This window comes from Callithrix jacchus, chromosome 10, assembly GCF_049354715.1.
Source record: "Callithrix jacchus isolate 240 chromosome 10, calJac240_pri, whole genome shotgun sequence".
Taxonomy (NCBI): Eukaryota; Metazoa; Chordata; class Mammalia; order Primates; family Cebidae; genus Callithrix; species Callithrix jacchus.
This window is the reverse complement of record NC_133511.1, coordinates 45477861-45495800: the sequence shown is the minus strand read 5'-3', so window position 1 is coordinate 45495800 and position 17940 is coordinate 45477861. Positions and strand designations below refer to the sequence as shown.

The following is a 17940-nucleotide window of genomic DNA, read 5'->3' as shown; positions in this document are numbered from 1 at the left end:
CTCCTAATGAAGCTCCAAGGCAGACACGTCAAGAAGCTATACAGACCCACTTGAAGGCAGAGTTTGATGCTGGGGTTTTTCTCATGGGTGTTGCTGAAGAGATACACAAATGGTGCAGAAATTGGAGATCTTGTTATTTTTCATTATCTTTTTATTAACATGTACTTTTTATTTACCTATAACATACATCTCTTTCTTGATTTTGACGTATATTTCCATTTTGAAAACTAAAATGGCTCAACCTCCCAGTGTGTCAATATCCCTGCACAGAGAATGGTTCTTAAAAGTTGTGGCCAAAAGGATTTTGATGACTTCTGCAAGAGGAGACTAATCAAAAGTGGCATCCCTTCTGGAACCCAAAGCTTTTTCAGTCCCTTGAATGTTATAAATTGTTCTGCAAGTACACTAAGTCCTCATTTAATATCATCAATAGGTTCTTGGAAACTACAGTTTTAAGCAAAACCAGTTTTTTCCTCATCAACATCACAATGAAATGATGTTGAAGAAAACGACGTTATTTGGAGGCCTGCTGTGTGTTATTTCACTTAAAGTTGCAGTTTCCAAGAACGTGTCCATGATATTATATGAGGACTTATGGACTACATTGATCTAGCATATGTAAAAATGGAATTATCAATTAAAAACCTCAAATTTTGATGGATACTTGCCATACTCATCACAAGTTGGACAGCTGTTCTCGACAACTGGGACCGAGAGACACGAGTTGCCTGCACTTTGTGGCGTAACATTTTGTGCGTTGCATTCCTAACATCACCCTAGTCCTAAATCTACCCTCACCCCTAGCCTTGCCATTCAGTGTTCTTAGCAGCTGCCTAAGCCTTAATCTGGGTAGAGGGTGTTCAGTTGAGCTGACAACTTTGCTTCTCGGCGACGATAGCTGCCAGTTCTTCTGGCATGGATGTGACCCCTGTTTTGGGTGGGCCTGCTGCACGATGTTGTAGGATATGACCTCGCTATGCCCACAGTATTGAAGGACTATGTTAACTTCTCTTCCCGGGTCCACAAGGGTCATGGTTTCAAAGGCAAGAACTTCCCAGTGCCATACCTCTATTCACCTCCCCCCACTCCAGGAGCCTAGAGTTCTTTGTCTAACTTTACCACGCGTGGGAAGGTAGACTGCCTAGGTAAACTTCCTTTGTTTAGAAAGCTGGCAAAAAGGGCAGCCAATCCAATATCAAAGTCAAAGATCAATCACTCCAGTGGAAGTTTGAAAGAACTCCTCTCATGGGACAAGAACATGAATGAGGTGGAAATAACTCCTAGATTTAAAGTCCCCCTGCCCCTTACCTGTGTGAACTCCATCTCTGGACCCTCTCCCATGACACGTGGGAGCTCACTCACTCTCTATTTCTCTTTCTCTCTTTCTGCCTAATAAATCACTTTTCTGCAAAGCTCTTTGGGTCCAATATTTACTTGAACAATATCATTGCTACCAGGTTCTCCTACTCATTCTTGGGTGAGTGAGAGCCCAAGGACCTGGAAAAAATTCATTCAATAGGGAACAGTGCACGCCTTTTGGGATGCCCCTGCAACTTGCTTCTGTCCCCTGTGTTACAGTATCATCCCATCTGAGTTCCTTGCAGCATTGGGAATGCTTTGGCCCTTGCAGAGATGCATTGTAAGGCCAGAACTAAAAATAGATGAATTTTTAATTGCAGAGTTTAGCCGATGCATACTGTGCCAGGAACAGCAGAAGAGAACAATTAAACTCAGAGACTATAAAATTCCAGCCTAGATATGAGGACCCTGTTTCCAAAGAGGCACAAGGTAGTGATTATCACTGTTAATGTTGGAATGATGGTCGAGGATCCCCAGAAAGAGCTGTTATTTTCAGTTTTATCTTTTGGTTATGTTTTTTGCATCTTTTTCCTCCCAGTTTCCCTGAAACTTAATTAACAGATGGAGTTTCTACCGGGGCCATACTGTAGACTGTCGAGTGGCTTGGCCTCAAAAAGCTATCAGGGAATAGACGGGCATTTGATGGGAGAGGGCCAAGCATTGACAGTTACCCAGGGCTTGCTTTAGTGAAGACCCTCTTTTGTGAGTGAAACAAAGGTGGCTTTGATTGGGCAGTCTGTGGCTTGCACAGCAGGCCTTTCTTTGGTCCTGGGCATCTCTGAGTGGTACACATGAAGGTGCTCAGGGAGAAAACCAGTAGTATCTGGAACTTAGAATGGCTGAGATTTTCTCAGGGCCTTCTCTGTCCATTTGCTTATTACAACAGTGCCAGTGGAAGTCATGCAGGGCTTTCTGCTCTGCTTGTAGTTCTGCCTCTGGGACATTGAATGTATTTCTGTGATTGCAGGGATTCTTAGTGTCTGGCCTAAGAGCGTGATGCTGGTATCTTTTTGGCTTCCAGTACGGGCTTTTATGCTGTGTCACAACATGGCAGAAGGTGGAAGGGGACATGTATGAAGAGGCAAAACTTGAAGAGGATGTCCTTCTTCATAAAAACCTGCTCTCATAAGAACTAATCCATTCCTGCAAAAACCAATCTAGTCTTACTACTGCAAGAAAGACACCAAGCCATTCACAAGGGACCCACCCCCATGACCCAAACACTTCCCACTAGGCCCCATCTCCCAATGCCACCACATTGGGAGTCAAATTTCAACATGAGTTTTGCTGGGGACAAACCATATCGATAGCACACACTGAAGGGGAGTAATCTTTCTCTACCATTACAGCTATCAGTCCTCATAGGAATTACCTTGTTCTGAACTAAGTCCTTTGTTTTTTCTCTAGGTCCCTTCTAAGCACATAACCATGTCAGGTCTTGATTGTTTTAAGATTTAAGATAGTAAACTACATCATCATGGGGATCCTGAAGTTTCCTTTTACAGTATGCAGAGGGAAATTCTTAGAGTGAAAGGAAAGAATGCATGATTCAGTGTCCAAGTCTGTCTTTAGGAGTTCTACATTTAAAGATTAATTAATCAGTCAGTATTTTGTCATGGGCAAAGCATAATTCCAGGACAGTAAGAGCTATTCTACCCTCAAGGAGTTAGTAGTCAAATCAGAGATGCAAAATGCAGATGCATATTAGAATTCCAGGGAGAGAAATACAACAGATTTTTAAAAATACTATAAAATCAGACCAAGGGAAGGGTCCCTGTGCCTGTAGTTAAGGAAGCCTTGCTAGTTGTCCTGGGCTGGAAACCTGAACACCACTCTCATGGTGGATGCCTCAGAGTGTGATACTCTCAGCTTCCCTGGTGACTTGGTGATGCCCTTTGGTCTTGATGGGGACTATCCCTGTGACTTGCCCAGCTGTCTGAAAGCAAAGGCCACCCTTTATAGATAAGAGCAAAGAAATGTTAGTATGCCTGGAAGCCATCTCTTTTGTAAATAAAATTTAAAGACAGGATCATAATTCATGGTAAGGCTATGAACAGGATTCAGGACATGCTGTTCTCTGTGCTGCTGCATTACCAGCAGTTCATGATATCTGTGGAAGAACCGGAAAGGCCTTGTTAAAATGAGGGGACCACGGAAGAACCAACGCTGGTAGAAAGAGGCCTTTGGGAACATAAGGTGGTACCAAAAGGATCTTCTCAGCTCAGCTCCAGTTGGTTGATGCTAAGCAGAAGCCCCCGTGCTCTCCAGCTTGCTCCTCAGCCTCTTCTCAGCTATATCCTAGCTCTTCTGTAACCTCTGGGGGTGCTGACCACAGTATCTCTCCTCCTTTAAGTTTTTGGCTTCTAGGCTCCTATGGCTCCACTGGCTTTGGTCTTTTTCCCTGTGCCCAGCCTCTCCTTTGGGGTGAATGCCTTCCTGGCCCTCTAATCTTCTGTTTCTCTCCCTGAGTGGCCTGTGCTTTCTGATGTCATCTGTCACCTGTACACTGAGGACACTCCAGCCACCCTCCTGGCATTTAGACCTGTATGTTCACCTGCTAACTAGAAATCTTTGCTAATATGTGCAGCAGCTTCCTCAACCATCGTATCTCCAAACCCAAACTAGTTTTCTTTCTTTAGTGAACTTGTTTCTCTTATAATCATTTACCTTGGTTAAGTCGCATTACCCCATCTTCTAAGCTGTGAATGTCTGTGTTGTCTTTGCTTGCTTTCTTCCTTATTGCCTGCACCTAGTCACCAAAACCTGTTGATTCTACTCATTAGTGTCTTTGGAATTTGTCCTTTTAGTGTTATAGTTCAGCCTCTTGTCATCATTGAGCTATTTACATTAGTTTTTTACCTGGATGTCTCTTCTACCTCTTCTCCCATCAAATCCCGCCCTCCTCATCATTAGTTTTGTCTGTAAAAACTCGAATGAGATCAGAATTATAACCTTCTTTCCTCAGTACCTCTCACCCCCACTAAGCCTCCCCTCCTCATACTTAAAGTCCTTCCTTTTGGCCCTAGCTCCTGCCGCTTCTACCTTTCCCTCATCCCTGGACTACCATTTCTCTGAAGTATTTACAGGCCAACTTAAGACTCTTTGCTCCTAAAGGCCAGGAATTGCCTTCCTTATTTCTGTATCCTCAGCTTCTGGAAAAATACCTAACATGTAAGCAAACAATGAATATCTGTTTGTATATGTATTATTTATAGGAGTCTCAGCAGGGACTTTCTGATCTGGGCAATTGGGGCTCAGAAAAGAGGGTCCCTGGCTCCTGGTGCCATTGCTATCCTATGGAAGGACTGAAATCATGGTCCTGATCTCCTGCGGCCCAGTGAAGGGCACTAGTGCTTTCAACCCCATCAGCTTCACCTTTGATTCTGACCTTAGCAGCATCTTAAGTCTCCATCCATGTTTGCAGGCATCCTCACTTGGTCTTTACCCTTTCTCTTGCATTTATGTTATATAACAATACAATGGGATTTATTCATCTCTATATCAAAACCACACTATTATATCAAATTCCTGTTTGAATAGAGCTACTTGTTATCAATGTATATGTGCCATAGATTAAAGGCTTCCCCAGTTAGTTTTTGGTCTAGTGAAATATTTTTAAAAATGTTTTTAATTTCTTGGCTATCTATACCTTCATATAAAGAGGTTTTCTGTGATACATTTGTTTATGATTAGGTACATGTCCATTAATCCTTTTATTTATTTATTTATTTATTTGAGATGGAATCTCTCTTTGTTGCCCAGGCTGGAGTGCAGTGAAGTGATCTTGCTCACTGCAACTTCTGCTTCCCAGGTTCAAGTGATCTTCCCATATCAGCCTCCCAAGTAGCTGGGTTACAGGGGCCCACCACCATGCCTGGCTAATATTTGTATTTTTAGTAGAGACGGGATTTCACCATCACCATGTTGGCCAGGCTGGTCTAAAACTCCTAACCTCAGGTGATCCACCCACCTCAGCCTCCCAGAGTGTTGGGATTACAGGCATGAGCCACTGCACCATATAGCTACTTTCATAGACAAAGTAGTTAAAAATACTCAGTAATGAGGCCTTTCCTCCAGTGGATTTTATGTTCCTTTGGGGACAGATAGGACTGTCTCTGGAAAGAACACTGTATATGGAGTCTGGAAACTTGGGTTCTAGTTATAGTTCTTTAATTTTTTTTGTACTTTAATATTTTCCTGTTGTCAACTGGGAATAATCACAGTAGCTATAAATTGCCATTAAAAGTATAAAAGATTTAAGTTATGTTTAGATTTACCCCTTTCTAATATTGGTACAGAGGGATTTTTACAAGGTGACATCAGATCATTCGGCCAGACTTGTAAGCCTGTAATTTACAGGATCCTAATGTAGTATCTAGAGAGCGGGTTAGGGAGTGAAATCGATTATACAATTTGGTACATGTGAAACAAGATGCAGAAAGGCTGCACTGAAGATACAGCCTTTACACTGGCAATGTCTAAGACTCCGTTTTACCAAGACACTAGCAAAAATGTCAGAAGCACCACTTTAATGCCAGTTATTTCTTTTAGTTTGAAAAAGAACTTCAGAGAATTTCGGAAGCCTATGAAAGTCTGGTCAAGTCTACCACCAAGCGAGAGTCACTGGACAAGGCGATGAGAAACAAATTGGAAGGCGAGATTAGAAGACTTCATGATTTCAACAGAGACCTCCGAGGCATGTTTATTAATGTTCTTTCTACCTAAACTACCTGTGTAGCTAAAAGCACAACTTCAGGGCCAGAGTGCTTTGCACTCAGTACTTTGCAGAAGTAGACTAGGTGCTAGTCTATGTGTGTTGGATAATCTTGTATATTTCAACCATCTGGGGAATGGAGGAGGTGCTCAAAAAGCAGAATTGTTATTTCTACCTTGTGGGTTGTAGATTGCAGCGTTGAGCTTTGGAAGTGACAGCCTGTATGCATGAGTCTGTTGAAGGAACGATTCTGTGTGTGGCTCCTTCTTGCTTTAAAAGTACTAAACTGTGATTCATGACTATGAGAATCTGAATGTTTGAAAAGATCAATGTTGGATGCACAACCCTTTCCACATCAGGCTGTCATTTGATAGCACTCTTTGAAAGGCAGCACTTAGGCTGGGCATGGTGGCTCATGCCTGTAGTCCCAGCACCTTGGGAGGCCAAGATGGGTGAATCACGATGTCATGAGTTCAAAACCATCCTGGTCAAGATGGTGAAACCCTGTCTCTACTGAAAATACAAAAAAAATTAGCCAGACATGGTGGCAGGAGCCTGTCATCCCAGCTATTTGGGAGGCTGAGGCAGAGAATTGCTTGAACCCGGGAGGTGGAGGTTGCAGTGAGCCGAGATTGCACCACTGCACCCCAGCCTGGGCAACAGAGCGAGACTCCATCTAAAAGAAAAAAAAAAAGGCAGCACTTAAATCTTTCTAGGTGTAGCATAAAAGACAGAGCTAGACATTGTTCCTCTGGGTGAAAAAATCCCCACAGTTGTGAAATGAGTAGACAATAAACTTGCTCAAAGATAGGAGCCACCTGCTGCTAGATTTTGGCAATCTCCAATGTGCACAATGAGTTAACCTATAAATGTTACTTCACTTTCAGCCAAACCATTTTAAGTTGCTTCATATGTCAAAACACTCAATATCCTGATAGTACCCAGTAGCTAGATCCCACCTTTCCTGTTGCTATAAACCCTTTTGGGTTGAGTGTCATCTACATCCAGTGAATACTTGTTGAGTTGGATTATTTATTGAATAATTAAAGATTTACCAAGTGGTTTGAAGAAACATAGAACTGCTATGTACAGTCTTCATGCATTAGGTCCTTTTGACTTTTTTGGGTATTTTTTAATTTTCATTTCTTTGATTCTGAGATACAGAGAGCTGTCACTAGCTAAAATATATATCCGATGATCAAGATTAGACTAGGGCTGGGTTTGAGGCCAAGGAGACTGCCCTTGTGAACCCTTCAAATCAGAGGTTTGCTGGCCTTGGAAGCAGTGAGATGGTTTTTCTCAGTACCTGTCCCTAGCTGCCTGCTGCTGTTGCATATCCTTTGGCATTAGATGGCATAAAGACACAATGGCATCTGAAGCCTTTTCTTTTGATATTTTGGGACACAGTTACTGTCTGTCCCCAAGTTGTTCTATTTGGGGCTCCTGCCTGAGCATCATTTCCTCCCTAGCTCTTGGGTTCCCGCCTGAACGTCTCTTCCTCCCAACCTCTTGGCACCTATTTCATTTCTCAGTTAGATGATGACTTCAATCCATATACATTTCTTTTTTCTTTTCTTTTTTTGAGTTCACTCTTGTTGTCCAGGCAGTAGTGCAATGGCGCGATCTCGGCTCACCGCACCCTCCGCCTCCTGGGTTCAAAAAGTTCTCCTGCCTCAGCCTTCTGAGTAGCTGGGACTACAGGCATGCGCCACCATGCCCAGCTAATTTTTGTATTTTTAGTAGAGATGAAGTTTCACCATTTTGACCAAGATGGTCTCGATCTCTTGACCTCGTGATCCACCTGCCTCGGCCTCCCAAAGTAATCCATATACATTTCTTTGTAATCATTTCCTCTTTGTTCATAGATCGACTGGAGACTGCCAACAGGCAACTATCCAGCAGGGAATACGAAGGGCATGAAGACAAAGCTGCAGAGGGGCATTATGCTTCCCAGAGTGAGTCTCCGCTTGCTTATTTATTTATCCCACAATTTGCTTGTTTAAAAACGGGGGCCTGAGGGAAGAATCATATTAGTTTCAAGTAGGTTTTGTGCTGTTTGCTTTTTGTTTGTTAATTTAGCCTACAACCTATTGGCCTCAGATGAGGCCCCCCAGGTCTGCCTGAGACAAAGCCGAGGTCACTATGTGTTGCTTCAGTAGTTTTTATTCTGTCCTTCTGACCTACAGTTTCTCTCTGTCTGTCTATAACACACTTCAAGCAATGGCAACTTCACAGCATGTCCTGGCACTCACTGCTTCAGATAAGTTAGGACCCTTTTTCTCCAGCAAAGGGAAGGAGGCCTAGTGGTGGGGTTTGGTTATCTCTGGGCAGGTTTTGTCCTCATGTAGGTTGTAGAGTTCTAGACTGGCTGCCCCTGGCCAATGTGCAAGCCATCTAAGTGATCGCATTATATATCTCCATGTGTGATACTCATTTCCGGAAGCCTCTGAGCCCATTTCAGCCAGAAATAATGAACAGTGGCTTTGTAAGCCTTGATTTATTGAGAGAATATTTTATTAATTGTAGCAGAGGCAAATGATAGAATTAAATGGATTTTGAGAAAGCATTGATCAAGGTTTGAATTTCTGCATGTTCATTGCACTAGCCAGAAATTTAAAAATCCAACTGTCTTTTTTTAAGCTGTTTGAAAATTGAATTCATATCTGTACCATAAATCTCAATAAGATTATGAGTAAGTGCTCGCAAAGTTAAGACAATTCAGAACAACAAAAAGTAATATATTCAGGTACTAGCCATCTGTCTTAAGATAGTGGTCTTCTGATGTGTGGGTTCCTCAATACAGCTCTACATTTTAAAGAATGGAAAATTTTTGGTTGAATTTTCTAATTTCCAAACTGTTTGGTTAGATTTAACTCCTGTGTGTCCCCCAGATTGACTCATGATTGCATTCCACCTATTAATACTAGCTCCATTTTTTAAATCCTGTTTTTTGCAAATGGACACTAATACTATCTAGGGCTTTTGCCTGGGATTCCTTTGTCGTCTCAGATGATTGGCCTTTGTTCCAGATTCGCATGAAAGGCTATATCAGCACTTTGAATTACTTGCTTTTGTAACAAAATTTATCTTGTATCTCTTCCTATGGGTGCAATAGATCTCACCTCAGTTTCATTTGAAAGGTGAGTTGTCTTTACTACTTGCATTTAGGATTGTGACACGTTCCTTCTGGATGACTGCATGCCTAGGTATAGTAAGTGTCTTTGGCAGATATGTCAGCAATGCCAGTGTTGTGCACTCTGTGGATATTCTGCTTTATTGTCAGGGATGTAATTTGATCACTTAGTTCAGGTCAAAATGGAAAAGCTAGTCCATTTCACCTGATGGGCATTGTTCTGGCCTCCCAGACAGGCTGGTACAGAGTAATGAGGTTTGGTGCTCCGTGAACTCAGAAATGTTCTTCAGAAAGACTTTAACCTTCTGGCTCAAAGCTGAAAGATCAATTATCAAGCAAAGAGGCCCTTCCAGCTTTACAGGGAGTTATTTGTTCTGTGCAAATATGCTCCACTGTGTTCCAAAGGCAAAAACAAGAGAGACCACAGGCATTTTTCAACTGCTTAAAGGTATCTCAGTGTTGATGCGTAATGTAATTGAATCTAGGCAGAGCATTTCAAGCAGGTTTGGTAATGGTGATACCTAACCAATTTTCCTACACCTAATCTTTACAGAACGCTTTGTGACTTCACAGCTTTATAATTATTTACATTAGTTTTTTTTTCTCTCCTAGTGTGGCCTAGGGATAAAACCAAGATGTTATTTCAAATTTATAGTTAGATTGTTTTCTTAGTGAGTTGTAAGAATTATTAGGTAAATCAGCATGTCCCCCACATATATATGTTACAGATGTTTTCTCCAGTTGTTTTATATCTTACAGAAGATGTTTTAAGTGACCATATTTATGCCTTCAAGGTTTTCTGTCCTGCTTAGAACTACTTTTTACCCTCCCAGATAATAGTAATATTCACCAATGTTTTCTTCAAATATGAGTATGATTGCATTCTTTACAAGGCACATATTTAGGAAACTAACTTGGGAGGCAGAGCAGAGGAGAAATTGATGAGGGACTATCCTAGAGGCAAGGAGGCTAGTTAGCAGGTGTTTCAATCCAGCATCTGGGGAAGAGATGGAGAGCTCATGAACTGAGCCAGTAGAAATAGCAAGGAAGAGTAGGGGACGGACAAACAAGTGACAAATTCGTAGGACTTGGTTGACCAATTGAATAATGGCAGTGAGGGAAAGGGATGTGACTGGGGCAGCTAGATGGATGATCACCCTTAACAGATGAAACACAGGAGGAGCAGGTTGGGATTAGATAATGACTTAACGCTTGAACATGTTCATCACCTCACCTTGCAGCCCAGAGCTCAGTGAGCAGGTATAACAATAGGTGCAAAGATACTAAGCAGGTTGGATGGGTGGTGCTCTCTGTCAGGCTCTTATTTTAGCATGTGAGTACAGAATGGCAGGCATGAATTATTGCCTCTCTTCCTAGTTATTAATGTGTCTCATGATCTGTGTATTTGTTCAGAAACCCTATTGTTAGAATAAATTTCTGTTTCCTAGTAATTATAATTATAGCTATTGCCCACTTAAGAGAAGCCGTCCTTTTCAAGTGAGTTTTTTGTGATTCTAGCACTTGATTGAGAGAAAGGCAAGACTGCAATAAAAGTTGTATCTTGGGGTAATACATACCAAGAAGTCAAGGTTAGGTTGTGAAGCTCCTGCCAGCCACTTTGGCAATGAGAGAGTCACGTGGAAGGGGAAGCAGAGAATAACATGTTCAGCTTTTTTGCTAGGTGTTCACATGGAAGCTAGGCATCCAAGTCTAAGAACACCCAGAACACCCAGCCAACTCTTGCAGTTGAAGCTGTAGGTGGGGCTTGAAAGAGCTCCTAGTTAATGGAGGGAGGAGGTCCTTCCTGGCCAGATGTAAACATTTCCCTCTGCTCAGGGTACTTTTCTTCTACTCTGCTCTTAGGTTGGAGTTTCATGAAGGCCTTGGTGGACTGCCTGGGTAATTACTATTTGATTCTAAAGATTGAAGTGGACATTAAACAGGCTCATTGTGTTCCCCTCAATCATGAGATTTGTCTATAAGAAAAATCTTGAGGAATTAAGTGCTTAGGAGCTTGATGCCCTTGAGGAATTTTTTTGCTCTGTCACCTCATGGTATTGTAACATTCTCTTCGGAGGAATTCAGCTTTGTGTTTGTGTGTGAATTTTCTGGTCTGGCTTGTTTGTTTTTCCAAATGCTTTGATAGCTTATAGGACGGTGATGTCAAAGTCAAATTGCTCCTGAAAAACAGGGCCTCTAGCCAAATCCTGCTTGGTCTGTGAGAAACTCAAGCTTCTTTGCCCCTTAACTAAGGTTCTTATTTTTCTTATTCATTTGTCACATACACACATGCACACCAGAGGCAGGTTACTGTCTGCTAAAGGCAGAACCCCTGGAAATACCTCTTACCATTCTTAGCTGTGTCTTCTCACGGAAACTTTTTAAAACTGTTTCTTTCTGAAAATGGATAGCTCTGCAGAATTCCCATCAGCTCTAGGCCAGAAAGCCAAAAATAAAATATTATATGTGAAGAAACTGAGCTGGTAGAAATGAAATTTCATTTTGTTGGGGTTTTTAAATAGATGTGTTGGAGCTTTGTCATATTCTTGAATTGAGTGGGAACTGATTAGCTCTGGCATGTTTGTTATGCCAGGATAAATCCAAGCCATGTTTAAAGGTTGCACAAGAACTTATCTCCATCACTTTGGGACTTGCTAGGCACTCCAGGTTCAACATATCTGGTTAAACTTATGTCTATGTAAGTTAAGATTCTGCGTGTTAAATGATGCACCTCTCTAAGAACAGAAGATCCCTTGGACATTCAATGATTTGTTTAAAACAACATATTGATGAGTCATGGATGTAAATGAGTCAGAACTATATGCATTTGACTTCCCTTAAAATTCTTGCAGGTTTAAAAATTAGCAGAAAAAAATGTGTTGGACTGTATTGCTTTAAAAATAATAATTTGCCATTTTCAGTGTAGCTGGCAATCATCATCTTACCTTTAAATCTTATGTTAGCTATTTTAGTTTTCTGTCTCTTATAGAACCTAAAAGAGACTAAAATAATTTTCTAAAAGAAAATCCCTCCCGGTTTTTGGATTTCCATAGGTCTTGTGTGAACCACAGATCAGAAATTAAAATGACATAAGCATTTATTCTGTTGACCTACATAGAGCATAAGGAGATTATTCTGAATCCTCATTAGGTTTCATTACATCAGATGCTGTGGTTTTCTATCAAGCATCATTAGGAAGGAAGGCTAGATGTTGTCACATGTGAACGCACTGTTTTACCACCTCTCATGGCCAGCCAGCATTAGCACTTGCAACTCCTCCTGACTCTGGGCTCCTGGGAGCAAAGCTCCTGTTACAGCACTTACTCTACATCCTGTAAGGTCATGATTTATTTGTGTGACACTCCACGATATGGGAGAACCATAGATGTTCTTTACCAGTATTCATCTCCCACCCCACTAAAACCCCTTGCATCTTCATGTACCTGGCATTCAATAAATGTTTATTGAGAGAATGAATAAAAGTGGAAAATCCTAGTGACAATAAGCTTGAAATTATCTTTATGCAGCATCAGTATCAAAATAATCTTTTAAACTCAATGTTCCCGTCATGTTGAGAGAAACCTCAGGTAATCCTGTTACTTCAAGACATTAGGGCAAAATTATTAAACAAAGTACTATCAGAATAAAAGCAATTTAAAAATAGCTGAATTTCTTTTTTAGCATTCTTTCTTCTTTCCTAGACTAGAAGAATATCCAGGTAATGGGAGTCTTTCATTATTCAGAACAATAGTATTTCTCAAGAAAGTTGATGTTGATATCATCCATTTTTGGTTCCTTTAACTACTTCTCATTTTTTTTAATTGTACTTTGGGCTCTGGGGTACATGTGTACATCCTGCATCCTGCAGGATTGTTGCATAGGTACATACATGCCATAGTGGTTTGCTGTCTCCATATCCGCCACTCCCCTTCACCTACATCAGGCATTTCTCCCAGTGTTATCCCTCTCCAACCTCCCCGCCCCGCCCCACTGTCCTTCCCTTGCCTTACCTCCACCCCCCCACCTAGCCCAGTGAGTGTTATTCCCTCCCCTGTGCCCAAGTATTCTTATTGTTCATCACTGACCTATGAGTGAAAACATGCGGTGTTTGGTTTTCTGTTCTTGTGTCAGTTTGCTGAGAATGATGGTTTCTAGATTCATTCATGTCTCTACAGAGGAAACGAACTCATTGTTTTTTACTGCTGCACAGTATTACATGGTGTACATGTGCTACATTTTCTTTGTCCAGTCTATCATTGATGGGCATTTGGTCTTTGCTGTCGTAAACAGCACCTCAATGACCATACATGTGCATGTGTCTTTATAATAGAATGATTTATAAGCCTTTGAGTATATACCCAGTAATGTGATTGCTGAGTCCAATGGCATTTCTATTTCTAGATCCTTGAGGAATTGCCACAGTGTCTTCCATAATGGTTGAACTAATGTACTCTCCCACCAACAGTGTAAAAGTGTTCCTTTTTCTCCACACCCCGTCCAGCATCTGTTGTCTCCAGATTTTTTAATTATTGCCATTCTAACTGGTGTGAGATAGTATCTCAATGTGGTTTTGATTTGCATTTCTCTAATGACCAGTGATGATGAGCCTTTTTTCATGTTTGTTGACTGCATAAATATCTTCTTTTGAAAAGTGTCTGTTCACATTCTTCGCCCACTTTTGAATGGGTGTGTTTGTTTTTTTCTTGTAAATCTGCTTTAGTTCTTTGTAGATTCTGGATATTAGCCCTTTGTCAGATGGGTATATTTCAAAATTTTTTTCCAATTCTGTTGGTTGTCGGTTTACTCTAATGATTGTTTCTTTTGCTGTGCAGAAGCTCTTAAGTTTAATTAGATCCCATTTGCCTATTTTGGCTTTTGTTGCCGTTGCTTTTGGTGTTTTAGTCATGAAGTCCTTGCCTGTGCCTATGTCCTGAATGGTGTTGCCTAGGCTAATAAAGAAAACTACAGGCCAATATCCATGATGAACACTGATGCAAAAATCTTCAATAAAATACTGGCAAACCAAACCCAACAGCACATCAAAAAGCTTATCCACCATGATCAAGTAGGCTTTATCCTGGGAATGCAAGGCTGGTTCAACATACTCAAGTCTATAAATGTAATCTACCACATAAACAGAACCAAAGACAAAAACCATACAATTATCTCAATAGATGCAGAGAAGGCCTTCAACAAAATTCAACAACCCATTATGCTAAAAACTCTCAATAAACTAGGTATCAGTGGAACATATCTCAAAATAAAAAAGCTATTTACAATAAACCCAAAGCCAATATCATACTGAATGGGCAAAAACTAGAAGCATTCCCTTTAGAAACTGGCACTAGATAAGGATGCCCTCTCTCACCATTCCTATTCAGTATAGAATTGGAAGTTCTAGCCAGAGCAATTAGGCAAGAAAAAGAAATAAAGGGCATTCAGTTAGGAAAAGAAGAAGTCAAATTGTGCCTATTTGCATACAACATGATCGTATATTTAGAAGACCCCGTGGTCGCAGCCCAGAATCTCCTTAAGCTGATAAGCAATTTTGGCAAAGTCTCAGGTTACAACATCAATGTGCAGAAATAACAAGCAATCCTATACACCAGCAAGAGGCAAACAGAGAGCCAAATCATGAGCGAACTCCCATTTAAAATTGCTACAAAGAGAATAAAATACCTAGGAATACAACTAACAAAGAATGTAAAAGATCTCTTCAAGGAGAACTATAAATCACTGATCAAGGAAATAAGAGAGGACACAAACAGATGGAAAAACATTCCATGCTCATAGTTACAAAGAATCAATATTGTGAAAATGGCCATACTACCCCAAGTAATTTATAGATTCAATGCTATCCCCATCAAGCTACCATTGACCTTCTTCACAGAACTGGAAAAAAACACTTTAAACATCATATGGAACCAAAAGAGAGCCCTCATAGCCTAGACAATCCTAAGCAAAAAGAACAAAGCTGGAGGCATCACACTACCTGGCTTCAAACTATATTACAAGGCTACAGTAATCAAAACATCATGGTGCTGGTACCAAAACAGAGATATAGACCAATGGAACAGAACAGCGGTCTCGGAGGCAATGCCACACTTCTACAACCATCTGATCTTTGACAAACCTGATGAAAACAAGCAATGGGGAAAGGATTCCCTGTTTAATAAATGGTGTTGGGAAAACTGGCTAGCCATGTGCAGGAAGCTGAAACGGGACCCCTTCCTTACACCTTATACAAAAATTAACTCCAGATGGATTAAAGATTTAAACACAAGAACTAACTCTATAAAAACTCCTTCTCATTTACCCTGCTGTGGATATGCTGGAGGTGAGAATTGGCCTGGTATATAAAGGTTTTTTGTTTTGTTTATTTTGAGATGGAGTCTTACTCTCTCACCAGGCTGGAGTGCAGTGGCATGATCTCAGCTCACTGCAACCTCCACCTCCCCAGTGTAAGTGATTCTCCTGCCTCAGCCTCCCAAGTAGCTGTAACTACAGGCATACACCACTACACCGAGCTAATTTTTGTATATTTAGTAGAGACGGGGTTTCACCATGTTGGCCAGGATGGTCTTGATCTCTTGACCTCGTGATCCACCTGCCTTGGCCTCCCAAAGTTCTGGAATTACAGGCGTGAGCCACCGTGCCTTACCTATAAAGGTTTTGGTAGCAACTGGCCAGGTGCTCAGAGCAACCAATCCATAAGCCATGCTGGACCCTGCAGATCTGTACCTTGGGCAAAGGGGAAGGATTGTCCAGGAAACCTACCAGAGTGACATCATTTTGATCAAGTAAGCTGTGTTAACTGATTCTCCTGAAAGATGACCCTTCCATTTTGTAGGACTATGCAGTTAAGTTTTGTAGGTCCAGACTCCAGAAAATTGTCTTGGATCAGTTGACACATCTCCTGAGTCCTGGTGTCTCATAGACTCAGAGACCTGAAGTTAGTTGCTTAGTTGCCTCCACCTCTATTTCCTTTTAAGTAATAGGAAATAGAATCTCCTGTTTGGTGGCTAAATCTCCCAATTTAGCCACCAGAACTCAGAGGGCTAACCAGTGATAGGAAATGTGAAGCGGAGTTTATAAAATACACGTATTCTGCAACACTTCTCTCTGCCTTCGTGCATCTATTTTGGCATGCACCTTCTCCAGAAGGACCTGCCAACTTTCTGGGTCGGGGAGTGGGCTATGTTCCCAAAGAATGGCTGCATAGTTTACTGAGCTGGCTGACTTTGGAAAGCAAAGCATCTGCATGCTTAAGCCCACTTGATCAACCTTGACAGGCAGCACTGAGAGACTTCAGACCTACATGACAACCAGAAGTGCACAATGCCTGCAGGGCATCTGTTTCTGTTCAATCAAATCTCCTCTCCAAGTGTGAAAATTAATGTTACTCAATTTAGGCTCAAGTTAGGCTCCGATTTGCCATGCTTAAAGAATGGAGCTGATTGAAGAATGCCTCTTGGTCATGTGTTGTCTGGCCTTTAACAACTAAACATGGGTTATGATTTTCATGTTGTTGGTTTTAAAATTATTTATTCGTTTGGCTTTCCTGTTATATATAAGGTTGAAGAATCAAGCATCTTAAACTTTTTAATATTCCTTGCACTACTTAGCCAGATAGATGGATGGTGTAAGCACAAACTGAAAAACATACTAAAATCCATTTGTATTTCTTCTGGCATTAGGGAACAGCAGTTGCTTAGGGAAAAGTTCCTGAGATACGGTTAGATCTTCCTTTTATATACTCCCCTAGCACTGTGTACTTTTTTCCTCTGTAAACACTCATCACAACTGTAAATAAGTAATTGTTTGGATAATCCTTTTTTATCTTCCCCCACTAAACTGTACACACCATAAAGGTAGGGGCCCTGTCTGTCATCTTCACATTGCAGTCACAACTCATTTTATTTTCAGAACCTGGCATCATGCCTGGCATGTAGAGGCATTTAATAAATATTTTCTGGACATCAAATGAAATGATCATTATCATTTATTCCATCCAGCAAACAGTTCATAGACTACCTACTATCAACTCACTATGTTTTAGGCCACAAGTCAGCAAACTGTTAAGGGCCAGCTGGTAAATATTTCAGGCTTTGAGAGCCACAGCTACTCAACTCTGTCCCTGTAGCCCCAAAGCCACCATAGATGATCCATAAACAAATGGGCATAGCCGTGTTCTAATAAAAACCTTATTTACCAAAACAGGCTATGAGCCGGGTTTGGCCTGCAGGTCATACTTTGCAGACCTCAGTTCCAGGAACTAGTCATGGAAAAGGAAGAAGGAGGAACCCTAACAAAAGGAGAAAATATTGAAGGAGGATGCAAAATAAAGAACATCAAACGGCCGGGCACAGTGGCTTAAGCCTGTAATCCCAGCACTTTGGGAGGCCGAGGCGGGTGGATCACGAGGTCAACAGATCAAGACCATCTTGGTCAACATGGTGAAACCCCGTCTCTACTAAAATTACAAAAAATTAGCTGGGCACGGTGGTGCATGCCTGTAATCCCAGCTGCTCGGGAGGCTGAGGCATGAGAATTGCCTGAATCCAGGAGGTGGAGATTGCGGTGAGCCAAGATCGCGCCATTGCACTCCAGCCTGGGTAACAAGAGCAAAACTCCGTCTCAAAAAAAAAAAAAAAAAGAACATCAAACATATTCCCTAGATCTTACTTTGTAAATTGACTTGATGTATAAATCAGGATAAAATTGTAATTTTCTC

At 41.3% G+C, this 17940-nt stretch overlaps 1 protein-coding gene across 11 annotated transcripts in view; it reads left to right on the top strand.

Annotated features, from left to right (window-relative positions):
- Positions 1–17940, top strand: part of AMOTL1 (angiomotin like 1) — a 176040-nt gene that overhangs the window by 114173 nt on the left and 43927 nt on the right. For all 11 annotated transcript variants that reach the window (XM_035265226.3, XM_035265229.3, XM_035265223.3 and 8 more), the window contains 2 exons: positions 5911–6055; positions 7939–8028. In XM_035265226.3, coding sequence (XP_035121117.3) covers positions 5911–6055; positions 7939–8028 — 235 coding nt within the window. The remainder of the gene's footprint in view (positions 1–5910; positions 6056–7938; positions 8029–17940) is intronic.